The 17966-nt window shown below is 42.0% G+C and overlaps 1 protein-coding gene across 1 annotated transcript in view; it reads right to left on the bottom strand.

The window, feature by feature from the left end:
- Positions 1 to 8223, bottom strand: part of NPR3 (natriuretic peptide receptor 3) — a 37193-nt gene extending 28970 nt beyond the window's left edge. Inside the window, exons 1-2 of the mRNA XM_021554666.3 lie at positions 7524 to 8223; positions 2871 to 2993 (exon numbers count right to left, since the gene is read on the bottom strand). Of these exons, the coding sequence (XP_021410341.2) occupies positions 2871 to 2993; positions 7524 to 8223 (823 nt within the window). The remainder of the gene's footprint in view (positions 1 to 2870; positions 2994 to 7523) is intronic.
- Positions 8224 to 17966: the final 9743 nt, after the last annotated feature.

The raw sequence follows: 17966 nt of genomic DNA, 5'->3' as shown, positions 1-17966 counted from the left end.
TGCAGAGATGTTAAGGGAGATGAGGTACAGGTAAAAAAAAATCCATGGGGGTTGGTTTGGTTGGTTTTTTTTCCCTGCACAGTGCTCCCCAGCTGCATCACACAGCTGCAGGAACAAATTCTTGGACCTGAAGCAGGTAAATAGAGCTTGAATTTTGTCCTCCCAGCACTGCTGCTGGGACACAACTGGCTAGATCTGCTCTGCTTCCTCAGAGAGCACAAGGGAAGGAGTAAAGGTCCTGCACTTCTCTGGGGGATAAGCCCTTTCTCCTGCAGTTGTGGGTCCAGGGCATCTCCTGTCAGTCCCCACACAAGGCAGGAGACACTGGAGCACCTTTTCCACTTCTCTTGTCCACCCTAGGAAAGCCTTATTTACCACATCCCAGATCACCTAGGACTACAATCTTTACACACAGCAAAAACCTTGCTATTTGTTAAAAGTGATTTTTTTTTTTTTTCTTTTTAGGAAGGAGCTCAATTATATGTGCCTTGGTTGAGGGATTTATTTCTCAATACAAGGTCAAAATCACTTACACAGAACCATATTCATCACACCCAATGGAGATACTGGGTAGCAACTAACATCCCACTGTCTGGTTTGGCCATTCTTTCCTGCAATGCCTGCACCTGACCTCTTCCTTTGCTTTCAAGGAGAAGGAAATGCACATCTGGCAGTTGTAAGCAAGCACATCTTACTACCTTCCCCAAAAGAGAGTACAAGCCTTGCAGAAGCCACAAAGCTGAACAGCTTCTGCCCCAGCTGGGCACCTGCATTTTGGAGGAGCTGGATCAAGGAGTACAGCAGAGACTACAGCGCAGAGGGCTTTGCTATAGCTTTGCATTTGCAAATGGAAATAGCTAGAATGCATGAAATTACAGACATAAAAAAAGAAATAAAAAAAAATATGGTAGTGCTAGTAGAATGTAACTTTCTGTCCTAGACACCATACATGTTTCCTCTTTAAATCCCAACACCGGGACTGGGGAAGGTTCACTTGCATAACAGCGTTCCTAGAATAATTTACATATCTAAATTCCTTCATGGATTATTTTGTGGGAGATTGTCTTGTTACAATACTTGTGTACAATTATTGCATGTCTTGGCATTTAATAAGCCTGGTTTTCTGAAAAATTAGAAATATTCAGAACAGAGGGCAAGAACAAACTGCAATAAAGTCATCTGAACACAAAGACAGTGCCAATTGCCCAATCACACCCACTCTTAGGTTTTATGAAATACAAAACTTAATATCTCCAGGCACTGGTAACAAGGATTTTTGGGGGAATTTCTTTATCCTTGTGTTTGCTTTTCACATGTAATGACCATCTGCACAAAAGTCAATTTCTGATGCACAGTCATTTCACACTACATAGGAAACACATCCACAAGCATAAAAATTGGTTTAAAACAAATGTCAGGAAATGCCACATTCTAACTACACTGCATCAGAAACCAGACATTTTTCATTAATCCCTCATAAAAGCTACAAGAAGACTGGACTACCTGTGATGCAAAGGAGGATGGTAATGAGGCTCCTACATTGGCTTTGATCATGATCTACAACTTCATGTTTTAACTATTTGAGTGATTTCCTTCTTACCTGGCAAAATTTGGCATTCTTTAGCTAATCTTGATATATGTAGCGGTATCTGTACATATCTAGAGCTCTGAATTTATACAGTTACATACCTTCATTATACAGTGTGACACACAGTCCTGTTAACTGTGAAATAATTTCAGCAGTAGTAGATGAGTAACAGAAAGCTTATGCAAAATAAATTCCAGTTAACAGATTAATTTTTAAAAAATAACCTTTTTAAAATCCAGTTGTTTCTGTTAGTCAGCCTTTGCAGCTTTAAGAAAGTAAACCCCAACACTTTGCCTTTTTTCTCAACTTCTGCTTGGTTTTTAACTTGAAATGAATTTGTTATTGTAGTGGATTAGTTAAAGCAGTCTGCACAGAGGAAATTATTTTCTCTACATTTGCAAAAGAATCTGCTCCTTTTAAGAGCCACGTTATACTTCAACAAAGCCTGCTTTGGCTTCAGCCATCTGATATATGATCTCAGCAAACACATAGTTCCAATATTACTTTGAATTTAGGTGAGACAGCTGCACCAGCTGACAGCAGATATAGTCCCTGCCATGCATTGATGTAACATACAGTTACAATTATATTTTGGCATACAGGTATATTTCAAAAAGAAAATACATTTCATTTACATTTTGAAGTTATGCTATAGTTTGACAAAAATGACTTCTTTTACTTATGGGTGTAAACAGCCACTTTTATTCACTCTGCTCTAGAAAATTTGGACTGCCTCTGTCCCATCCAGTGCTTTTCCTTTATCATAGCATGGCTGAATATTTTTGCAGACAGAGCCTGTGATCCAAAGATAAATAAATTAAATGTGTAGATGTCCCAGCACAGAGGTGATTTCTGGAGACCCAAACCTTGCAGGTGCCCACAATGGTTGGTAATTACCCCTTGCAGCCATCTACTCAGGTCACCAGGCTGCCAGGAATGCCCCCACCCTAAGAGGTAGTCACAAGGCTGGGGATGGAGCAAATCACCTATATCACCTATATCTGAGCACACACACTCCAGAATGGGGTACCCATACCATAACCAATGTCTCTGGTGCTACTTCCCCAAAAAGTAATTGCTGTAGCATATTTAGCATCTTGTTACCCACCCAGTAGCAACTATACACAAGGTTTGTTTTATTTCCTGCAAAATCATAGTCCAAGTGGAAGATAACTGCAACAACAGGGAGAGTCAGTACTGCATGTTTTGAGGCTAACAAATCTAAAAATACTACCAAGCTTACAAAAGACTTTGCAACACACTCGGGCAAGAAAAACATTACCATATGATGAACTGTTGAAGAGTTCAATATTGAAGAAAGCATAGTCCCCGTTGGTCATTCCTTGCCGATGAGCAGCCAACATGATGTTCCTGATAGTGTCGCTGCTGGCACACATGATTACAACTGGAAGAAAATGAATAATATAGATAAGAAGCAGCTCAAGAACTTTAGAGAATAGCCTGTGAAGCAAGAATGCTGCCAGAGCCAGTGACCCCAGCTGTCCTCACAGTTTTGCAACAAACATGAAAACAAAGCTGTTTTCCCAAAGAGCTGACAAGACAGGTAGTGAACACAGAAAGGCTTCCACTTTCCTTGTCTCCTCTGAAGCTAATTAGAGCCTCTGTGTAATCTGGGTTTTTATCCCTGCAGAATGTCATAAGTTCTGGCTCCAAATTTCTTTAGCTACATGCATTTGTAGACTCAGACTACAATCACAAGCTTCTGTTGTTATTTCTAAGCAGACATAAGACAAAGATGGAGATACCATGACCTTACTATTTCAATTTCCATTCTATTAAACAGTTTGATGTAGACTGTACTTACCGACACCTCAGCTACCTAATATTTAGGTGCCTGTCCTAGATTTTGCTGCCTCTCTGCACTTACAGGAGAGCAGCACTTATGCAGCAGGGACAGTGGTATGAATCTTTCCAGAACATGACTTCCTCTCCAGAGACCATGCAATAAGCCTAGGCAACAACACATGATGGGATGCCTAATGTTAATAAATGGAAAAACCAAGGATCATTTTATAATCATGAAGATTAAAAGCAGGTACAAACACCGCAGAGCCCCACTCATCATGGGCCAATAGCTAAGCAGAGGCTCTGCTGCTATGATGAGACCCACAGGTGTGCCCTGTGTGGGCACTATGGCCCCCACTGTGATGACTGTGGTTGCTAGGTCTCTTCCCAGAGCTGATGGGCAGGAGGACTACTGCCCTTGCTATTCCTTCCTTCTGCAAAATGAAAGGACAATCCCAACCGGTGAGGTCTTCAACATTGGAAAGTGAACTCCCATATACAGCAAATTATACTACAAGCTTTTACATTGGTTTACAAGGCTACAGGTATGAATATCCTGATATCAGAGGGAGAAGCAAAGTATTTTATCAGTGTGTGCTTCAGGACTGTATCCTACAGCAGAGGCATAAGAGATCCTGTCAGAACGGTGATTCAAAATCAACTGCACGCATGTTTCCAAGAACGCCGTCACGCATGGCAGGACTCAAAAGCTACAATAATGTACGCAAATATTTTCAACCCAACAATAAAAATGAATCAAAACCACATTTGGCTCTTCTGGGTGGAAGTGTTTTCTATTATAAGAAATGAAAATGCCAAACAGGCCAAATCTTTTCGCACACAATGAATCTTCTCCCATCGCCTTTCTGGTTGGATGCCATCACAGGCATAAACCTCCAGATGTGCCACTGGGGTGAGTCATATTCAGTACAGCCCCACACTTCAGGAGAATTATACCATGCATAGCTCTGTCCTACAGATTATGGCAGAGTAATATAATAATTTCCAGTGCAACAGAGCAAGACATATTTCATGACCATTGTGAAGTATATTATCATGAAGGAAAATGAACAAGAAAAAAAATTTCTTACAATAAAATTTGGACCAAATATTTTCCAGATGCACATCAGGAATTAATTTGTCTCACTGTTCTTAATTTCAGTATAGGTGAGAGATTTCCTTTTGAAATATTTCCTCTCTGCCCTCCCAATTCTTCCTTGACTCTGCCTTTGTAATGCACTTCTATCATAAAAGTGTAATCCATAGATGGAATCAAAGGGATTCCCACAACACCAATAAAAGACATTGAGCAAAAGGAATAAAAGAAAAAGAGTGTGTGGGGAACTACTTTAACATACATTAAATCGTATTGTGTAAGCCTCTAAAGGAATGTAAGAGAAGTAATATTAACTGTTTGGAAGAGGTTTCTAACCCAGCAGGACATATTTCAAGATTCTGAAGCAAATAATCTATGGATATGTTTCTCACAATCTTTCAAAAAAAATATAAATTATATATTTAATCTGCATCTGTACCTTACCATTGTACCAAATGTGTATGTGCACACCCATACAAAATGTTCTCTCTCCGCCATAATACACACAGAACACAGTAATTCTAATACTAACATGCTGAATTTATTGACTAGGATTATTGATTCATCCTGAAAACACTTTGGAGTTTCATTCCAGTTTAAAGGAATAAGCATTCCCTTTGCTACACACATCCCTTGGACTGTGTGCTTATACATAAAGCATAGGCCCACATATATGAACCGTACAGTAAACCTGAGCCTTCAACATGGACTCTGCAGCAGGCTTACCTGAGCCTATAAGGAAGCCTGAACTACTAATAAAACTAATTGTAGACAAGTACTTGATTTTAATGATCACATTTTCATCATTAATTTTTGTGGCTCCAAGACTTCAGCCATTTCACATGGCTCAGGGACTGAACTCGCAGTCCCTGGCACACAGGGGTGAATGGCTGAGTGTGCCTCTTCCTCTCAGGCATCAGAGAGGCCAGTGAAAACCCCCAGCCAGCAGCAACCTAACCTCTGGGGCCAACCTCTGTCCTGCTTCCCACAGGACAGCTGGTGGGGCAGTTTCTTCCCAGCTCTGGGAGAGTCTCAAGGAAGAATCCTGTATCTGCTCAAAAGCCTACTCCTAGTCAGGGAGCTCAGTGAAGGCTGACCAGTCAGGTGGGAACCAAACGGCAGCAGTTTTTGAAAGCTAGAGAAAGTGAGGTCACAGCAGGTGTGACACAGGACTCATTAAAAACTGGAAACCAACCAAGCAAAAATATTTCTAGAAAGTGCTCTGGACAGTGTGCTGCTGCCCACAAGTCCTGCTGTCCTGCTGGGGGGATCTCCAGTGAGTCCTGAGAACAAATAAAGACTTCTACTGATCTTCAGACCTCATCTGGTGCACCCTCCACGTGGTGTAGAACTCTTAAAATATTGTGGTAACCTGAAACATGCCATGAGCAGCAGGGCCAAAGGAATCTGCCAGGTGAGTCCTGCAGTCAGTCTTTAAAGTCAAAAAGGCACAAGTGGAAGGTGGAGGGCCCCACTTGAGTGGCAGGAGTCAGAGAACAAATACAGAGGTGAGATGGAAGGAGGGACCCCACAATGGGGAGAAAGAAGAGGGCTGCTTCTGTTCAGTCAGTTGCAAGTTGAAGAATTGTGAAAGATCAAATGTCTCAGCTCAACAAAGCAATTCAGATCAGGCTGAAAGCAAGCTCTCCTCCCTGACTGTCAGCATGGTGTGAAGAGTGGGGCTGGGGTGAACACTTGTCTTTTCCTGATGTAAGCATGCTGTAATGCTCTCAGCATCAGGAAAGCCACACACACATTTGACAAGCATCTTTCCCCGCACTGTGGTTTCCTCCAGTACTAACACATTTATTTCTCTCCATCCATTATATTTCCCCAAATGATACTTAAAAGGAAAGCTCTATTTAAAGCATGTACTTCAGTGAATAGGGAATTAAAAGCCCTATGCTGTCAGACCTCAGTTATCTCACACAGTCCGGCATGTTAATTATTTCACAGCAGTGTAACATCAGCAGTGCAAGGCTGCTCCATCCACAGCCTACAGCACCACAATACCAGTTCTGCCTGCCACACACAGCATAATATTTATCTGTCCAATTCTGGTGCTATTTTAATACTCTACAACAAGATATGTAAGAATTGTACAAAGAGCTTTGTACATCCATGGCTTTCTTGGAAAATACCTAAGAACTTTAACTTCACCCTACAGTTCACTTCTGGATTACGTATTTTCTTTTTGCATGACTTACTGAGGAAGCCTATGGCTTCTGCAGTAAGTCATGCAAAACCCTCAAACAGAAAAAGTGTTTCTGATAAGCTCATATAGCCACACACTGCTAGGCAAGATCTCACTTTAAAGAACATCTAACTACAAAACTGCATGTTCCAAAGCACTTTGCTTTGCTGTTCCATGATGCAAAGTCAGTTCATCCAGCCCAGACATGACTGTCTCAGATGTTTACAAGCCATTTATCTCCACAGTGTCTTCCTATCACTTGGTGACAATATCATGGCATGCACTCAGGTGTTTCACGTGCACACATCCCCTGAAATTGCCATTTCCCCTAAATGAATCTGTTATTTGAGTTACTCGACGAGGTTCCCAGTGGCAGAAGTCATGAAAAGATCTCCCGCTGCAAGGCACAGTGGGGTGAGAGGAAAACATCTTTGTTTAGTCCCTGAACTTATATAGTATCACTGCAAAAATCTCAGAGAGTAAGCAACAGATTTGCTGCCCTGCAGACGTGGATAATTTGGGTAAACCAGACTGCCAGCAGCAAGATGTTTTCTTACCATGCCACAAAGCCCTCCAAAGGTGGTCCCCGAGGGCAAACCGCTCTCTACACCGTGGGGAGGCAAACTCTAGCTCTGTGGGCAGAGCTTTCACTCAGGGCTGCTGTTCCCATCCGTCGGAGTATGCCTGGCCCGGGGCTGCCGTCGCAGCACTGCAGTGAGTTTCCCCACGGGCGGGGACGAGCCGTGACTCTTCCCCGTCCGCAGGTCCTTCCCTCCGCGGGATTCCCACCGCCCCGGCCGCCACAGAGGAGCCCTGCCCGGCACTCCGCCGCCACTCACCCCTCTCTCCCGTCTGGAGGGCGCGGACGACGTCGTCGATGTCGAGGTGCCGGCTGGTCTCGTCGAAGCTGTGCACGGCCATGTGGAAAGCCTCCTCCTGGAAGACCACATGGACGCCCTCCATGGCGAAGTAGCAGCTGCGCTCGGGGTTGCTGTCGCTGTAGAGGAGCGTGGCCCGGTTCCACTGGTGGTGGCGGAAAAGGGCCAGCAGCATCTCTCCCATCTTGGCGTAGGCGGGCGCGACGCGGGTGAGGTGCGAGTACTCGCCGCCCTTGGCGCCGAAGCCGGCGGCCAGCGCGCCCGCCGACAGCATCGGCACGTCCCAGTGCGCGGCCAGCCGCGCCACCGGCGCCGCCGCGTACTCGCACACGGGCCCCAGCAGCAGGTCGGGGCGGCGGCGCTGCAGGGCCACCATGTCCACCAGGCTGAACAGGGCGCGGTTGCCGCACGCCGAGTCCTCGTAGGTGAGCTGGAAGGCGTAGCCGGGCGGCAGACCCGCGCCGCTCTCCCGCAGGCTCCGCACCGCGTACTCGATGGCCGGCCGCACCCGCCCCAGCGAGAAGAGGTAGGCGTCGTCCTGCGGTAGCAGCACCAGCACCCGTATCAGCTTCTCCTCCTCCTCCTCGCCCGCGGGGCCGCTGCCCAGCGCCGCCCGCGCCGCCAGCACGCAGCAGAGGCTGCCGAGCAGCCAGGGCGGCATCGCGCCCGCCCCCCCGGAGACGCCCGAGCTCCGGCAAACTTTTCGTCCCCCCCTTCCCCGCCCGCCTCGAAATTGTTCGGTCGTGCTTTATTTCTCAGGTGTTTGGCGGATTCACAACCTGCCCCTCCCCACCCCGCTGGCGGACGGACGGAGCATCTCGGCTCTGCTTTTCTCGTTCTCTTATAGATGAACGACTACTACTATGATCACTTTCCCCCCCACGCCGGATCCCCCCGCGGGGCTGCCGGGCTGCGCCCTCCCCGCTTAAGTAGCGCGGGAGCGGCGGCGGCGTCTCCGCACGCCCGGCCCGGCGCGGCCGGGTTTGTGCGCAGGGAGGAGCCGGCCCTCTCCCTCCCGCCCGCCCCCTCCCTGCGGCCCCCCCGCCCCGCACACCTCCGCGGGCCCGCGGGAGGTGTCCTTATCGCGTACATCGAACACTGATGTGTGTGTTTCGCCTACCTTCCCGCTCGGCTGCTGCCCTCCCTTGCCAAGCGAGTCCCCGCAATCGGGCCCGTGCGAGCAATTGCACTTCCATTTTTTCCTTAAATACTTTTTGTGGGTTGTTCCAGCCTGCTTAAGCTGTCCTCTGCTGCATAAGAAAGGCTTTTGAGGCACCCCGAGGGCTCAGGGATTCAGTGCTCGGCAGGGCTGTGGGATTTCGGGAAGGAGGGCTTGCAGCATCAGCACCAGGGGATGCAGGCAGCAGCCGGGCGGGCGCTGTGGCAGAGCACAAGCAGGGCCGTCCTGCTCCCGTCTCCTCAACCCGGAAAGGTGCCCATGCACAGCATAAGCCTGCGGGGAAGCTGACAGTGGATCTGTGGCCCCTACCTGTATCCCTTTGGAATCTTTCTGAGTCCCCCGTGACAAGAAGGTCTGGATGCCGGGCTTTGTCATTTCCCACTACCTTGAGAGACACAGTGTCACACCCCAAGCAACAGAGGTTAACCCCAGTGAAGGAGAGGTCTGAGATTATTTTACTGGGGAAAAAAAGAACCTTTGGAACTACTGCGACAACATTTCCTAGACTTAAGATCATCCCCGTTCAATTCTACTCACTGGCCTTAAACTGCTATGCTTCAGATTTTGTTAGCCTTTTCTGGCATAAAGTGATGTGAAATATGCAAGATGTTTGTTTTGTGAAAGAGGCTTTGGAACACCTGATGCTTTTTGACTGCAACTCCTAAAGGATGGCACCCTGGAGCATTTTGTGTCCTGCAGCAGCACACATCCTGAAAGCCAGCGCAGGGCTGCCCAGTTTGATTTTTTATGGTTTCTAGAGAGTGCCAGGTTTGTGTTCGAAAGGGGAGAGAAATGCTCCTGGCTTTACAGAAGGGGTTTGTTTAGTTCAGCACAGAGGTCGTTGTCAGGGCAGTATGTGTAAACTTAACTTTTGTTTTTGCCTTTGCTGTGCAGGCTGTGAATGGGAAACCTGCACTCCTGTGGTGACCATCTGCTCACCTTTAAGATGCCTCAATTAAAAAAAAAGAAAGCTCAAAGCACTTGTGCAATTACAACCAAGAAGTGGAATGAAAACAGCAGATAACATGATGTACAGAAATAATCATCAACATTTATCTAACAAGGTTCGGAAAAATAAAGAAGCTCAGAAATTTAAAGATGGGTAGTGTCTCAGAAATATGCCTCTCATAGTTTTATTTGATTACTGAATCAAACTTCAGAGTGTTCTTGAAGATTACATAAACAGCCACCCTGGTGAAGCTGGTTTTGTGTGTTCCTGTGCTGTAAGTTATGTCAGGCATTTTTTGTTGGAAATGACTCTGTATAACATAGAGGAGATTAAGCAGAATGTTACAATATACAACACACCAGCCATCTTTACCACAAAGCTAGCAAAAACATTTTCTTAAGACACATTTTGAAATGCTGACCTTTGTAGTGATTACTTTATGGTGACCCAACACATGTGTTTACAGCACCAAAATCTGGTAGGATCTCTCATGATTTCCTTCTTCCTTCAGCAGAATATATTTTACATGTGAGCTCTATACTCTCCTAGCTGTCTTATTTCAACGTAAGCTGTGTAAACACAACAGAAGAGATAGTAACCCCATAAATGACAGGGCTGCTGCCCCTTTACACGGGTTGCTCCTTGTGAGGTAAAGTACTGTTGGGAATGAATAAGAGTGGGAGAAATAGGGCCAGCATGAGGCAAAACAAGAAACACAAGGCATCTAGCCAGTACTGTGTAGCAGTAGTAGCGTCAGAGTCCAATTTCAGTGTTTTCATAATAACATTTGGCCCATAGTATGTGGTTCTTACTCACCTGAGTAACTGCATTCACTGTTATGGGAGTCAGTGTCTCTGTGGGCCTAGAGTGCTATAAACATTTCTCTTCCCTTTTACCCTAAGTGTTTTTGTAAAAAAGAAGCCCAGCCTGTGATGGACTTATTTTTTCTGAGCCAAGAAGTTATGCATGAGAATTTACTTGTTAATCCCAATTCAAAATGTCACTTACTACACCATCATCAGTTCACTTACAGTATTTTCCATAGCTATAAATTCAACATTTCTCCACAGACTTTTTTTTTCAGCTACATAAATGCTTTTTAATAGGAACAAATCTGCAGTTGCAGATCTGTAGCAGGCAGAATGCCCACTGACTGCAGTGAGAACAGATATTTCAGAATAGCCCATTAAGGACTAAAGTAATTTCGGACACAGGCCATTTTCTCCCCAGAAATAACTCAAATACAAGTCAAGAATCACTTGACTCACTCCAGCCAGCATTAGCAACAGCCTGAGCTGCCTGATGCCAATTCAGATTTTTTTTTTCACAGATGGGTTTGCTGAAAACACAGTCCCACCTACAGGCTGAAAAGATGAAACGCCTGTGCAAATATACCCTGCCTAGATTATTCAGACTTGCAAACTCTTCCCCTGTTTTTCAAGCAATCTTGAATTATCTTCTTATTTTAAGGAATCTGTACTCCTTTGGAATATACCGAAAAGATTTCTAAATGTATCATGATGCATCTTGTGTCTCTTTTTGTGTTCTGTGACCTTACCTTCATATACTTCTGTTATGTATAAAAATCAGCATGGTTTTGAGGTGAAAATACTACAGCATGAAAACCCAAGATGAGCCAATCTGATGCTAGAAAAATAGATGGAAATGTGATTTTTTCCCCCTTGTAAGTTACACCAACTTCTCTGGAGATACAAGAACCCAAGGTCACAAAAGTGCGCACAAAAATTGAAGTACATGTATACATATATATATATATATATATATATATATATATATATATATACACACATACATAATAATAACACTTTGCTGCTGTTGCTATCTGAACAGCTTCCACTTCACAGCAGAAAGTAAAGGCAGGCAGGTAGATGTCATTTTTATATTATTAATGAGATGATAAGGTGAAAAAGACTGGCCCTCACTCTTTTTTGTTCCATAAAGATTAAACTTCTTGTCATGAATGTTTAAGGAGAAACAATACTTCTTTTCTGCAGCCTGCCACTCCAAACAACTTGCAACATGGGAAAAAATGCAGCTTTGTACACAGCAAAGACTAGTTGCATTAATGTTTTACAGCACAATTGTGTTTCCACTGAAGGGTGTGAAAGAACATAATAGTGAGAAGTTGACATCACAACCTTCCAGATAACTTTTATTTCTAAGAAAGATGGTTTTGCAATTATTTTCAGTTTAAAAAAGTACACCTACACTACCTATTTTACAAGTATTTGTAGTAAGGATAGAAATATTAAAAATGCAACTAGTGCATTCTTTTTAACAGTATAACCTTATACATTACCTTGAGTCATACTGACTCTCTGCTAAACTCACTTTCCTCTTCTGATGGGACTATGTTAGAAAATATTCTCTTTGTTTGGCAACCGATTTCTGTATTTAGACACAGCTGGATATAATAATGTCAGGGTACAGAACAGACATTTTTTGCTAACTAAACTAAATTAGGAGGATCTAACTAAACTAAATTGCTTTGGATCCAAGTTGTTCCTGTGATTTTCATTTTTGTTTTCATTTCCATATCTTAGATAGGTCAGTGACTGGATGGTCACTGGAGTGCACAGGATGGTGGCCACCTTGTTCCTCATGTGCATCTGCCTCCGTCAAACAGTTGTATCATAGTGTGAAATAAAGAGTGATTGGTGAAATGCAAACACCACCCGTACTTTACCAATATAATGGCATTTCTGTCCAGAGGATTTTAAGGGCTTTGGAGAGCAAAGATCTTTTCTTCTTGAGATCTAGTAACCCTACAATACATACCCATATTGCTTGTAAAAAAATAGTTAGGAATACTATCACTGTGCCTCAAAAAGAGAGTTGGGATCAGACATCCCATAGCATGGACAACCAAGAAGCTGCACTGCTGTCATGTGCAATCTCAAGTCAGGAACTATTCCAAAATATTCTTTCACGTGTATTCCCATAAAAGAGGAATAGAAGTCTCACAGTGTAAAGAAACCAGACATCTATGCTTTGTCTGGATACTCAGCTCTGCAGGATGTGTCAGTTTACGCAGTAATATTGTCCCAGAAACTGATTGATCTTTAGAAGTATTCTGAGGCAAAATGTGGAATATTTTTTTAACTAAATCAGCTCATTGATGTGGTTGTGTTGGCACAGCAGAGCAAAAGATCTGAAACAACAGCAAGATGCCAGAGATGAGAGACAGGAACTCCTTAGTGAAAACTAGTGCTGAGATCTCTGTATGTATTTTCTCTTGCATGTTAATTAATTATTAAATTACAGGGAATGCATGGAAAAAACATTTTTAATACTATTGACAAATCTTATTCCACTGAGCTGATACAAAAATATTTTAAATATTTAATTAAATTAAAATAAATTCTGTTAAATAAACTTGTACTTCATGAGTTCTGTAACTTCCAGTTTATTAAAGCACTAATGTGGTTTAAAAAAATTAATATATGGACTTGGCAGAAGAGACAGTTTTCATATGTCATCACATCACAGGAATAGGAACAAATGAGATTACTGAGTGAGGACAAAAGCTCCAACCAAGAACAGATGAGTTGGTGGAGGAAGACAAAGTACAGAGCAGAGAGGAATGTCAACAGTCAAGAAAAGAGATGCAACAAAGCAAATTTAAAAAGGAGACTTTACAATTAATGGCAAACTGGCCATTTCACACACTAGGTAATATAATTTAATTATACCGAGATGGATAAGGGCTCAAAAAATAAAGCGAACAGTGCTTGACAAGTTCTAGTTCCTGGTAAAAGGCAGGAACTCAGCAATGATCACTTCTGCCAGAAACAGAGCAGGAGGAAATGGAGGTATCCTCATGCTGTGCACAAAGAGATAAAAGCCTTTTGGAAGTTTTGCTTCTATTTGTACACTGATAACAGAGACCTCTGGAAAGTGATATATTCTTTATGTGCAGTTTGTAATGTATTTCTTAAGACCCTGCTTGTTCTTTCCATTGGTTTTATATTTTGCTCTTTCTGACAGCATAAGTGCTTTTATCACACATATGCAGACAAAAAACCTGCTTGAAAATATTTAGCTCATTCTCCTGCATGTACTCTTGTAAACTAAGATCAAAAGGACATAAGCATTCCATGTATTATAAAAAATCCTTATGTCTTTTGCTGCCAAAGCAGACAGAAAGAGCAAACACATGCAGTGGTGGAAATGTTAGCAGGAATTAGACATCTTTCTGAAGAAGTAAGCAATTATTCACTTCCTTTTTCCTCTTAAATTTTCCCAACAGTTTTCACATTAAAAAAGGACAGAAAATATTGGGGTTTAATTATTTTTGTCTTCAGCCTTGTTGCACTGTTCTTCTTTCAACACCAGACAGATTTTTTTAGGCAGATGTGTTTGGACAATTTAATTTTCTCAAAGGCAGCTGGGAGCTGGTCCAACATAGGACAGAGAAGTGCAAGACCCCAAAGTAATTTGTAGCTGAGGAACGACTATTGGGTTATTGTGTACAACTGCCAAAATCAATAGGACTGCCATGAGTAAAAAAAAAAAAGAAAGACTTAAGGTCATGCCCATTCTGGCAATAGCTGATGTGAAAAATGGGCTTTCTGTCTGGTTTCGGCTGCCAGACTTTACTGCTCTTCCAGATATGTCAGGACAAGTGCATGTGTAATTGCTATTTACTCTCATTCTGTCAGCCTGATTTGAGTGTAAAAGGTGTTTCTGCTAAACTAGGTCACTAAAACCAGCCTAAGGAGCGGATCCATATGAAGAAATGCCATGAAGCCTCATGGGGTAATAATCTTTGGTGGAGAAAACAACTCCAGGTGAGCTGCAATAACAAATTTCTTATCCTAAGGCAGCTGCATTTGAGATGGCATATTAGGCTTAGGCAATATAGATGAAAAAATACACAAATAAATGTAGAAAACATGTATATTTTATTATACGTCCTTCTCCTGTGGTTAGCCCTTGATGTCAATATTAACCATGCCATTGTTTAAAGGAGTGATTGAACCTATGATGTTTGTGAAAGGAAAGCTTTTTGTAGTAACATGGCCTGCGTACCATGAATGATGCAGTGCTTTCCTTGTGAGGGAGAATCACAAGAAGACAGAGCCAGAATCATGTCAAACTAATAGAGAGACATCAGGGAGACATGAGAGCAATGAGAAGTGCAGCTAGTTGAATTTATTGAAACAAAAAGCTCTGAATTAATATAGACTGGCCACTTCTATGATTAAATGAAACTGTGTTAAACTAGAAGGATATTTCAAGCTGGTTCTACCCTGTGTTTGGTTCTTGCCCAAAAAGTCATTAGCTGTTAATGAGGGAGAAAAGAGTACATGTTAAAAATCTATGACAAATGAACTAGAGAGGTAGTTTGAAATTAAAGAAACAATTTGCTACTGCCCAGTGCTTTTCTGTTCAGGGAAATGTACAGAAAAACAAGACACAATATGGAATGGAGCTGCTCATCCTAAAAAGTCACCAGCTGAAGGCAAGTGAGTGATACTGTGCTGTTATATGAAATAAAGTGCTCTACATCAGGTATGAGCAACAGTCCTCTCTGCTATACAGGAATATGTGCTTGTTTTAAGCACCATTGTTTTGAGAAAATTACAGACTGGAGAGTTGAGAAGGGAAGAACCATCTGGAAGCATGTTTCCTGAGACAGATTAAAATATTAAGTTTGCTTAGTCTAGGAAAGAAAAGACTGAAAAGATATGTTGTGGTCCTTTCATACAGAGCAGATGTTTCAAAGATAGTGACGACTTGTTTTTTCTGTTCCATACTATTGCCAAGACATCCCATCCCATTCTTCTAGGTGAATTGTGAATCATTTAAACTTTGTATGTCGACTTGGAATATCTTTTTCCTCTGACCATCATCTAAAAATGGAGTCCCTTCTGTCCTCTATCCCTGTAGTTATAAAAATTTGAAATAATTTTCCAGTTTAGTATTATTTTTAGTAATGTTCCAAATACTTCCAAGTGAAAAGGACACAAAGAAAAAAGCTTTTATATAACTTGTCACAAGAGGTCTGACAAAATTCACAGTTATGATGTACCTCTTTTCATCAGCTTTCATCTGTTCCTTTATTTGAAGCAATGTTACTGGACTGTGTCCATGAAACATCACTAAAAAGGGATGTTAATGAGAACATCACCAGAATATTTGAGTCATAGCTAGAAACCAAGAATAGACTTTTCAAATAAAATAAGTTTCACTGGAAATGTGTAAAAATAGGTCATTACTGCAATGAAAAAAACAGTCAAAGAGAAAAAAAATCCTAGAATGCAATACCTGACTTCCCTGTGCTGTCTGCAATTTCCTCCCAAAATTGTCAGATGGAGCATTAGGAGAAGATAATGCAAGCATTTTTCATATCTTGGTATCTGGAGATAATTTCCTGTGCTATTGATTATGACAGATATTGCCTGGAATAAGAAATTGAGTCTGAAAAATCAAAGGTTATGGACTGTACCCGGGAAATTAACTGGAAAAAGCATTTCCTGCTTCTAATGGCATTATGTAGAAAAGTCTTCCATGTGCCATGTCGTGCCATGGTGGGAAGGACTTCACCCACAAAGAAGACAGAGGAACACTTTGATCTCATTAACGTGAAAATCAGTGTATTTTCTGGAAAGAGTATCAGAAAGAGGTTTTTTTTAGCATTTTAGTTTGGCTAGTTGGTTCAATTGGTTTGGGGTTATCTTCTAATTGTATAGGTATTACATAAATATATCCATGATCTGCCATTACAGAAAAAGAAAATGTTATTCTGAGGGAAAAATGATCAGTGATATTCATAAGAAAAAAAAGGTAATTCCGTTATTACAAATATATCTGTCAACCCCACATTCTCAGACTTTGAATTCTGAAATGCACACTAAAATGAATAATATAATATATATAAAAATATTATACATCATATATTAATTTGGGGGGGTAAGGACAAAAGGTTAACAGTAGAGGCGTTTGTATTCTGGAAAATTACAGATATAACAAAAAAAAGTTTTATGTAGTGCAATAATTTGGTGATACTCAGTTAAAGTAAAACCTTGTTTTAATTTAGTTACAAAAACCAAGGATGCATCCAAGATCCAAAATTTTGGCAAAAAATATATCAATGTGATTTTTAACATGGTATTAAAGGACAGTCAAGAACATGTGATTTTAATTTTTTCTTAGTTTATCATCCCTCTTCCTCACTACACAAAATAGCTATCACTTAATTTTTCTTGTAAAATGACCGGTGCCTCACTGTTTGATAACCTATAAACAGGAAATGGAAGGTAGGGGCTTGGGATCCACATCTCACAGCTGAGTCATAAGACAAGAGTGGAGACCAGAATGGGAGTCACATCTGCAGACAGCACATCTTTTTCTGAGACCATTATCCAAAATAAAAGCTTTAAATGAAAAACAACAAGAGTTTTAAGTGCAAATCCTACTGGAAAAGAGAATCACAGAATAGGAAGAATCTGCTGTTATATGGTGAAGCAGGGGTAGTTCATCCTAAAGGTAGGAGTTTGGAAAAGTATCTTAATCCTAGATACATCAATTCATAATTGATTAACAAATCACATGTCTGAGCTCTACAAAAATAACATAGGAAAGCGCTGAGTTTGTTTGGATGCATGCACACTTATTACTTTTTATGATGTGAGACAAAATATTGCTGGCTCAGCTATACATGCTAAATGCTAAAACATTTAACCAAGTGAACTAGGGGTAAAATTGAGATGCGGGGAAAATGAGACATGAGTATGGTATGTTTGTTATGAAGAAGGAGAAAGCCAAATCTTGTTTTACTGAAGGGAGGAAAAGCCAGGGAGGGAGGGAAGGGAAAATCACCAGCATCACCCTCCTTTTAAAGGCTCAAGGACTCCTAGTACAAGTCTATTGCTCATCTGATGTCATGGAGTGAAACCTGGTTTGAAGTTTCACCTGGAATGCATAACCTCTCATCTCAGCACCTGTAACTATGAGCAGTGAAACTAGTTGTCTCCTGCATTTTACCCTTATTGTTCTTTACACAATGCACCTTTATTCTTTACTCAAAAAACCTGCCTGGCCCTAGAGAACAATTTGACCCTGAGTAATTTGAATGTATTATCTGCACTGCTGCAGGTATTAACTGGGTGAGAGGGGAAAGTGAAGAGGACCTGCATTCTGGGGGACAGAAATGGGATGAGGCTGTCTCCGTGATGTGTGTTTTCAGCTTGCAATGGTTCTGGGATTTCTGCTGTTAGTGAGAATTTTCTCCCTAGCATGCACAAGCATG

The sequence above is a fragment of the Lonchura striata genome, chromosome Z (assembly GCF_046129695.1).
Source record: "Lonchura striata isolate bLonStr1 chromosome Z, bLonStr1.mat, whole genome shotgun sequence".
Classification (NCBI taxonomy): Eukaryota; Metazoa; Chordata; class Aves; order Passeriformes; family Estrildidae; genus Lonchura; species Lonchura striata.
This window is presented reverse-complemented; position numbering and strand designations above follow the sequence as displayed.